The 9,922-nt window shown below is 38.4% G+C and overlaps 1 protein-coding gene across 5 annotated transcripts in view; it reads left to right on the forward strand.

The window, feature by feature from the left end:
* LOC112574886 overlaps positions 1-9,085 on the forward strand; it is a 36,404-nt gene extending 27,319 nt beyond the window's left edge. The window contains exons 2-11 of one of the 5 annotated variants that reach the window (XM_025256236.1): positions 1,182-1,231; positions 1,304-1,523; positions 5,221-5,631; positions 5,876-6,123; positions 6,257-6,368; positions 6,479-6,705; positions 7,429-7,542; positions 7,770-7,853; positions 8,227-8,301; positions 8,870-9,085. In XM_025256236.1, coding sequence (XP_025112021.1) covers positions 1,182-1,231; positions 1,304-1,523; positions 5,221-5,631; positions 5,876-6,123; positions 6,257-6,368; positions 6,479-6,705; positions 7,429-7,542; positions 7,770-7,853; positions 8,227-8,301 — 1,541 coding nt within the window. In that variant the 3' untranslated portion in view covers positions 8,870-9,085. Of the gene's footprint in view, positions 1-1,181; positions 1,524-5,220; positions 5,632-5,875; positions 6,124-6,256; positions 6,369-6,478; positions 6,706-7,428; positions 7,543-7,769; positions 7,854-8,226; positions 8,302-8,869 lie in introns of all 5 variants that reach the window. The other 4 variants (XM_025256235.1, XM_025256234.1, XM_025256231.1 and 1 more) reach the window with 4 other exon arrangements.
* Positions 9,086-9,922: the final 837 nt, after the last annotated feature.

Here is a 9,922-nt window from a genome sequence, read left to right on the forward strand (position 1 = left end):
TTGAGTTGCTTTGTTCTTCGGCGATTGTTTATGTTTTCTTGCTCATCTTCTCTGTTTATTAGCATTGTAGAGTTTTAAATTGCATGTAGAATTTTTGTTTCTCTTAAGCATCCTTTTGTTTTTGCTTTACCACTTGTAATCGTCCTATTTTTTTGTTTGTTTCCGACTTTAACGGCTGCCATTCTTCACCGTTATGTAGATTTAGATCTAATTCTCGCTGATCGTTTTGTTTTCTCGTCTCTGAAACTTGGCCTAACTTTCCATCCTCTTCATTTCCAATGTTTTTATTGTTTTGGTCTTACTGTACTTTTTGTATAGCCTTTCTGCATTTCATTTCAGTCTTGTTTAGTCGTGTTTCCATCAGCCACTTCTGAACAGTTCTGCTTGACCTTGTGATCGCGCTGTGTAATGACGACCTTCTAGTCTGTCCACACTTCTGCCCGAAACCTTCGCTCCTCATCAGACTCCCCATTCGATCCTCCCTCCCACAAAAACAGTTACATACGGACAACGTATGTCTTCCCTCTGTGCTTCTAAGCAGCGGAACTCTCTTCCACATCACATTCGCCACTCGGGCTCCAAGGCTACATTCACACGCTCTCTGAAAACATATCTGTTCTCAAAGTAATTTCCCTGTATTACTATTCTTAACCCTGTGGCAATACTGTCTGTCATGCTAACCATCATGTAATAACGACTCCATCTTACACGGTTTATAGTATCTACATCTCTTCATACCTTCATCCATTGCTTTACATTCTACTCTTGTACCTCATCTTTATGTTGTTTAGTGTTCCTACACGTACCTCACCATCCACTGGCTGTTATCTTTCATTTATCATGACTGGTCTGTGCAGAGAGTGCGATCTACCACGGTCATGATGCTGCACGTTATAAGTTCCTATTATTATTATTATTTTTTGCGATTGTAGTTTATCGGCCGTGAAGTACACAATATCAGGATTTTTTATATTTCTCTCTTTTTTTTTTTGTCCTTATATAGGTAAGAAAAATTGGTTCAAAATGTCATACCACGTCATAGGCACCAATTATAATAGTATCATCGCATTTTGGCTCTTTCTATTCAATTTCTTAAATTTAATTAATTTTAATTCAAGAAAAAATATTTTTACACAGGATTGTTAAAAATAATATATTTCTTCTTATTGTCTTTGATCCAGAAAGTGGAGCACGCCCATACTCGACAGTGACAGTTCAACAGAAGCAACAAGTACGAGACACACCAACAGTTCAACAGAATCAACAGGTACAAGACACGCCAACAGTTCAACAGAATCAACAGGTACGAGACACACCAACAGTTCAACAGAATCAACAGGTACAAGACACGCCAACAGTTCAACAGAATCAACAGGTACAAGACACAGCAACAGTTCAACAAAAGACACAGGTACAAGACACAACGACGTCTCAGCAGACACAGCAGGTACAAGACACAAATTTTGCTGCTTCCTCCCAACGACCGACAGTATGCATCGATGTATTTGAATTTTCAGCTGAAGGTATGCATGAAGGATTTTCCATTGATGAACTGCCTTTACTAAACCGGGTTCAGGTGTTTCTTTTCTCGATCGGAACGTCCGCCTACTGTATGTAATGTATGCCTACTTTTTGTAATGGTCGTCAGTCGTAACACTATAGTAAATCTGAACCAAGAAAAGAAAACAGATAAGAATATGCATGGACAGGACTGTTAAAAATAATATATTTTCTTCTTATTGACTTTGATCCAGAAGAGAGAGTAGGCCCTGATTTGAAGGAAGTAAATTGTTCTGACAGATGGGAAAAGACACGCCAGGTGCATCTGTTTACAGGCCTGACTGCCGTAATATAACCTTGGTTGATGTCCCTGCGTAAAACATTAATCCTCTCTAATCCTCTGCATTGAGTACTAACAAGGTCGTGGATCTTAACTCCACAGATTTTGAAACAGATTTCTTTCCTTGATCATGACTGAAATACTTCGATCGCGAAGGACATTTTACCCAAAGTTATAAGATAACTCTGTCTTGAGTTACGTTTCCCTTGACTACGATCAAAGTTGCCTCGCTCTCTTCCCCCTGAAAGCATTCTAGGAAAAATACAATCAAAATTATTTTCTATTATTTTATAGATGTTTCAATGTACAAACACATCGCAACAATTGATAAAAGTAATCTTACATGAGAGGGTTTCTAATTTATTGTGTTTATAGAGCATGACTTGTCTGGTGGTGGGAAAGGGAGACAATTTGTAGGTGGTGAAAGCGTAAGACCGCTTTACCAACCGCTAGTTCGTTCACATGGAATAGTTGACAATGTTTCACTCGGGGAGCAAACACATGTCTCACGAAATGCAATAAGTGTTCATATCTTGTTATACACGTGTATATACACACATTTATGTTAATGTGTAATTTTTTATTGTGTAGATGAGTTGGTTTGGATTGGCTATAAATAATAATAAAAAATGCAAAATTTATAAAACGCATACCCACACTCCCAAGGAGCATTCTCTTAGCGCTTAACAACAAGGAAGGATGTGAAAAAGGACTATCATTATGGGAAAGGTTGTTAAGAGTAATTTTTACGTAAAAGGTGTGTTTTAAATACAGCACGTTCAGTTTGTACTGGATGCCAGAACGGATGGGAAACCAGTGTAGAAAAGGAAGGAGAGGGGTGGCGAGGTCCCGTTTCCTAGCTCTAAGCACCAGACGTTCAGCAGAGTTCTGCACTTTCTGGAGTTTGTGAAGAAGGTATACAGGGCAGTCAGCAAGCAAGGAGCTACAGTAATCAAGTCTGGATAAAACAAACACACAGACAAGATGTTGGTAGCGCGCGTACACAGAATGTGACGGATGGCACTGATCTTGTGTAGGTCATAATAACAGTTTGAGACAGCTGTAACTTGTCTATCATAATTGACAGACTGACAGACAGTGGGACTTGTTTATCATAATAGGCAGACATGGTTGGTGCTGTGACGCACGTCTTGCGTTCTGTGGCTTTATTACAACGAGGGCTTTATAAAAAATAATGTGGTCAAGGTGTCTTTGAGAAAGATATCTCATAGTTTTATCTGCCATCTGATTCCCTTATCTTTTCGATGTTTTCCCATCATATCTCCCTCCCATACGTCCCTTTTTGATTTTCATGTGTGCAGCTATGTTACTGTATTTATTTTTAGTGTCTCACTTATGTTTAAACTCACTGTGAAACGGGCAAATGCACAACGTAATAATAATAAAAACAACGTGTTGTTTATATAGCGCATAATCATGCTCACGAAGGAACGTGCTCTCAGTGCTGAAAACAAGTAGGAAACATAGACGGAATAGGGAAGAAGACACAACTATGCAGATAAGTCATAAAAGACAAACATAGAAGATACAAAGAGGAGCAAACAGTATAAGGATGGAGAGTGTCATAAAGCTGAAGAGAAAGGCGAGCATGCAGACTAGTTAATCACATAATCACAACTGTTGGAAGCTATGTTGGTTAGTGTAAGGAGTAATGCTCGTGGAACAAATGTGTTTATAGTGCACGTTTAAAGGATTCGATTTCTTTGTGTAATGCTTCGGTATTCTTTCCCTAGACATGTGAGGACAGAGGACCCCCCTCTCGCCCACAGAAACAAATTACTGACCAGGTCTGGCCCCACTCCATAGCCGCAGGCCTGGGTACACCATTACTCCCTGACCCTACCCTCTCCCCCTCACTTCTCGTCAGGCCTTAAGCTGACTGACATTCCTTTAAAATATTACCATGTTCAAATACTCTAAACTGCCTCTTGCTTTCCAATGTATCTTAATTAACTTACTGCACAAAGAGAAGTGTTTTAAGTACATGTTCAATGCAAAGTGCTTAGCTAAAATTCTTCCACGTGCTAGCTTAAGTACATACAAGGTTGTGGAGAATGTAATAATTTTGACAGCACTTCAAATGAAAACCGATGTCACGGTTTTATAGCCCAAATTACAAGTGACATTTTAAGTATTCTTTAAAGTCATTCTTAGCTAGACAGACATGAACGAACGTAAGAACAAGGCTGGCAACGATTTTATATGACTCTTACAGATGCAAATTTTTGCCAAATTTAGTCAAACAAGATCGTCTATATTTTGTCAAGGCATTTTCACTTTGCTTACTTTTTAAGAGCAGTAAACTTTGATTCCATGCGTAAAGAGTACCCTTCCATACTGAAACACAAACTCTATCAGCTCTTTGACATTCCTTGCAGCAGAGATATAAAATACAACGACACGAGCAGGTAACCCTTAATATCCTAGTGTGTGCTGCATGAACGCTGGGGCAAAAGCGTGAATTAGCAGATGATTGGCAAGATATACCTCCCTACTCTCCTTGTCGTATCCTCACTATGGTGGAAGTGCGGCCAAGGTTTCATACACCGCTACCGTGCCGGTATACCACGAACTTGCATTACTGGACTGCTTTCACAATTTTTTTTCCCCAGTTAACTACTCGAACGAGGCAGGTGTATACAAAGCTTCCGGTTTACTCACATTCATTGTTCAGGCTCACCGAGACTAACAGCGGAGAACTTCGCAAGCGTTAGTCTCGGCAGACAGACAGCAGTCCAGCTACACAGTCCGCGGGTAGACCTGTCAAAGTCTAAGTGTTTGTCTTACCCAGGGTCTAAGCTAAACTCCAACCACACGCACCATACTTCGCCTGATCATAGATGCATTTTAAAAATAACGCTCTCAAGAAAAATCATAAAGGTTCTCAGTAACGGTGCTGGACAAAATAAAAAAGATGGGTGTAGGATTGACCACCGTCAGTACAGCCAACGCACCATACGCAGTTACCGTACTTCAATACCTTCAAAAGTGAACTTCGTGATGCTTAGATTATATCCAATAGAGCGTGTTGTTTTGTGTGTTTTTATTAATGAATCGAGACTGCTTAGACGTATCCAATTTTTTTATAGTCGTGATTTGCACAAGTAGAGACTTTGTAGAAAAAGAAATTAATCGGTACTTGTATATAGAACAAATACTTCCGGTTTCAGGTATTAGGCCATGCACGTTCATAATTTCTGGATTATTTATATTTCTCTTTTTTTTTCTTGTCCTTATATAGGTAAGAAAAGATGGTTCCTAATGTCATATCTCGTCACATGAACCCATTATCAAATTATCATTGCAATTAGGCTCTTTCTGTTGTATTTTAAACATATTTAATTTTGGTAATTGTGTAGGTACAATGCCCTCTTCCAAGACCACAAAAAGAGCTCGTCCCAAGAGAGTGGAAAAGGTGATCAACCCCTTGACAGGGAGATCGGTGACCGTTAAGGAGAATAAGCGACGAAAACAAGACACAGATGTTGTTGCTCCCTCCCAGCAACCGATCCTGACACCACAGGTACAAGACACAGATGTTGCTGCTCCCTCCCAGCAGCCGATCCTCACGCCACAGGTACAAGACACAGATGTTGCTGCTCCCTCCCAGCAGCCGATCCTCACGCCACAGGTACAAGACACAGATGTTGCTGCTCCCTCCCAGCAACTGATCCTGACGCCACATGTACAAGACACAGTTTTTGCTGCTCCTTCCCAGCAACTGATTCCCACGACATTATGCATTGATGCATTTGAATCTATAGTCATAGGTATGTATGAAGGGTTCTCCAGTTATGAGCTGCCTTTCATAAACTGGAGACAGTTTTGTTTTGTATATCTGTTTTGTTCTGTTTTTTTCCTTTGTGCATATGGTCTGCCTAGTGTACATTTTTGTAATGGCAGTCAATACTAACACTTGAGTAAATCTGTACCAAACAAACCTAAAAACATTCATAGACAGGCGTGTTAAAAATCATAAAAATAAAAAATTTCTCCTTATTGTCTTTGATCCAGAAAATGGAGCAAGGCCTGATGTGAAGAAAGAAGTAAAGTGTTCTGACAAATGGGAAAAGACATGTCAGGAACTACTGATTGTGCACACTGAGCTGTGCACTGTTCCAGATCAAAGACAGTGTATCTGTTGTGGCTTCAATTTACCAACAGTCCGCTGTTTGGACTGCGGCAGCCATGTACTTTTCTGTGAGGAAGACTTTGTTGAGCATCACAAGAATGCTGCATTTCATAGTCCAGAAATATGGAATGTAAGAAACACTTAGTATTTAAGGATATAGGGACAACTACATCTGCAAAAAAATATTTGTGTGTATGTCAGCTGCATTTTTGACAATTTCATTAGAACATGCTTTTTAAAGGCTTTTCTGCTTTATTTCCTAGGGACATTGTTTTGTGCCGTATGCAGCCAACTTGCCTGTACTTGTGCATAACAATCACAAGGTACCAAATTGTGCAAAACATACCAAGGAAATCACTGTGATTGGAATGAGAGGTAAAATGTGAGCTTGTGTACTTTAAACAATAAACATAAAACACAGTAGGCAATGATGTTCTAGGTTTGGCTTGCTACATCATGAATGAAAACATTCTTGTTTGTATCAGGTCACCCACAGCTGTTTACTTTTGAATTCTGCACATGTGAGAGTGACAACGTTACACTACTGCGCCATCGCCTTTGGGCTTCTTCCCCAGAAATGCCATCTTTGGCTTTGAAACTGGATATCATGGAGTGGCTGCATGCATTAGCACTTGAACGTCAAGTTTCATTTAAGGGGTCTGTCAATGCCTTGGCAACCAGACTTAGCAAGATAGAGAATATGAACAGCAAGGTTAGTTATTGCCTTTTTCTTGTTAAATTTGTTTCCAGTTCCATTACTAAAGTCATTAAGCACTTTTACAGTACTGAGAGAGTTCATTATTATATTTATGTAATGGATGTGTAGTGTATATATATATATTTACTTTCTTCAATAGGCTGGAAAAATAGGGTCACAAACTTTCATAAATTATTGGCTTGGGAATAAGATTAAAATATATTATTGTGGGTTTGCCCATGATGTGCATGTCATTACCATAAAACCCTATGTGTAATTATATGAAGGGTTTTATGGAAAATTTATCAGAGGCAATATGAAACAAGATGGTCAGCAATAGTGATGGTGTAGGGCATTGGGATAGAATCTTATTTTGGGTGACCAGTAGTTTGGAGTTAACTTGATTTCCACTAGAGGATGCCACCTATTTCAGAGCTGACTGTTTGTGGTTCTTTAATGGTTCTCCAGCTTCTTCCTGGACTTCATAGTGATTCAGGATGCAGCCCAGAAAAGATTCCAAATGTTTACACTTTGTAAAGTAGTAGCACCAGGCTCCCTATGTGAATAATTGCATGTGCTCTGTTATATGTGTTACTTTAGAGAGATAGCTTGATGCACACAGTAGCTTATATAGATGGCTCAACAATAGTACATAAATTTTCTTTTAGCATCCTGCATCAGTATTATTTTAGATTTGTATTATCATTATAAGTTATGCCTAAGCTCATGTGTGATTAGCAGGTCAAGGGAGTATACCAGGCCCTAATAACTGATGCATTTACACTGTACATGCGTCATGAGTACCAGTTGGTGAAGCTGCAGCGAGTTGATCCATATTCTCCTGCCTCTCATGTAAGTTGTTTACATTCAGAGAATGGACTGTAATAATTGCAGGGCAGCGAAGGTTGATGCCTTGCGGCTCTATGCTCCTCGAGGAGAAACAAGGACTAAACTAACTAAAGGTTGATGCCAGTCCCCCGTCTTTAATTTTATGCATAGTTTGGTAATAGGAGAGTGTTGATAGAAATGTATAAATTATGTGATTACCATTAAAATGAAAATTTTTATGTTGAATGTAGGTGGTGAAAGAAGAAATTGAAGTTAAAACAAAATACCCTGCAACTGATGGAAATCAGCCAGTGTTGTCTGAATACTCTGAAAACGTTAGTAATACTTGTGTTGTTTCACCCGCTGTGTTTTTTCTGTCTTACTGGCATATTTGCTGATGAATGCTTTGCACCTTTGCTGAGTTTGTACTAATATGGATTTCTTACAGAGCCGAATGTTTTAATTTGGTGTAAATTTTAGTCTGGTGAGAAAAGAGTCTTTCAAAGAAAGTCCTGTTTGTCAATGTGAATATGTGTTTGCATATGCAGGTTGCACTTGTAAACATCAGACTTTTCTATAATGTTCTTATTCCTCATTTCCATTCTCCCTCTCTATTCTTATACACTGTTTGGTAATAACAATGATGATAAAAGTATATGGAGGATGTGATTTTGATAGAAATGAATTTTTTTTTAATGTTAAATGTAGGTGATCAAAGAAGAGACTGCAAAAGACCCTGCAATGAATGTAAGTCAGCCAGTCTGTCTGAATACTCCTGATTAGGTGAGAAATATTTGAGTTGTTTCACTTGCTGTGTTTTTTCTCTCTCATTAGTTATTTGTTAACAAATTCTTTGCATCTTCGCTGAGTTTAAATGCTGATCTGATTTTCTTACTGAGCCAAGTATGTTTAAATGCTGATCTGATTTTCTTACTGAGCCAAGTATTTTTATTTGATGTGAACTTTAGTCTGGGAAGAAAAGAGTCTTTCAGACAAATCCCTGTCTGTCAACGTGAATGTATTTATATGAATGTGTGATCCTTTGCATATGTAAGTTGCACTTGTAATCATCAGGCTCTTCATTAGAGTTTTTATTATTCCTCATTTTCAGCTGCTCTGTTTTTTTTTTATATTGTCTTTCACAGCTTCTCTTCCTGTTCTGTCAGTTTTATCTCATACCTTAGTCTCTCTCTTTCTGTTTTAATCTCTCACACACACACATACAATGAATGTTTTGTTTTCTCTCTCACGCATACACACTATTTCAAATCCTTTTTTAGCAGACATTTATTTTAATAAATTTGATTTCTTTTCTAGTGATTATTTTTCTGCGTAATTTCACATTTCATAGTGTCTGCTCTTCACCCACTTCACATAGAATTTCTCACAGACTGCCTTCACTGTTGGTTCTTGCATCATCCAGCAAAATCTACTGCACAAGTACCTTGGTATGAATCCTCGCATGGCTCTGAAATGTGGACAGGTTTTTTGAAAATATTTTTTACTTTAACAACAATATACCATGTGATTAAAATATTAAAGAAAGGAAGCCTATATTGGCAAGAAATATGCGTTTTTATGTTTCTGGCTTTTCTACTTGAAGAAAGATTGTGTTTTATTTTTTCGTTTGTGTTCACCAGCTTCCTACAGCTGTTTCTGTGTTTGGAGCACAAAGCTGATTGTGTATACTGCTTGAGAATGTGAATGCACTTGTATTTACATGCACGCATGTGTTTACATGTATAAATTTGTGTCTGCACATGGTGCATGGATGTGTGCACTCATGTAGATGCGTGTGTGTGCATTTGTCTATGTCGGTGTTTGAATGTGTTTGTATAAGTGCAACAGTACATAGATCAGCCTTCCGACGTTTAGCATCTTTTGATTATTTCTCGAAAATTCTGCACAGCCTGTCTTATTCATGATCAAATCTTCGTGACAAGGATCTTAGCGGAAGTTCAAGTGTTTCATGATTGCATTTGACTTTCAGCATTCTCAGTGCTTCCAGGAAATGTGCTGTTGCTATCCCACAGAACTGATCAACACAGAAACATACCTTCATTCACTGTCTTTTAACGACACGTTAACAAAAAATACTTTGATTTTTGAGTAGACTGTAATAATAATGAGGATTTATACAGCGTCTTTCCAAACATTTTTGCTTTGAGAGCTTTACATAAATATCTATAGACTAAATCATAAACATGCACTCAAATTCACATATAACAAACATCTACTACAGACGCTGCTCATACACAAATACAGACACATGCACGATCAGTGTCTCAGTGAAGTCGTTCTGAAAAGAGGTGGAGAAAGGAATAGTTGAGTTGTTCATAGATACTGAGGAAGAGAGAGAAAGATGACTTAAAAATTCCTTTGGACAAGTAGCAGCTCAATCTTA

The sequence above is a fragment of the Pomacea canaliculata genome, linkage group LG11, assembly GCF_003073045.1.
Source record: "Pomacea canaliculata isolate SZHN2017 linkage group LG11, ASM307304v1, whole genome shotgun sequence".
Lineage (NCBI taxonomy): Eukaryota > Metazoa > Mollusca > Gastropoda > Architaenioglossa > Ampullariidae > Pomacea > Pomacea canaliculata.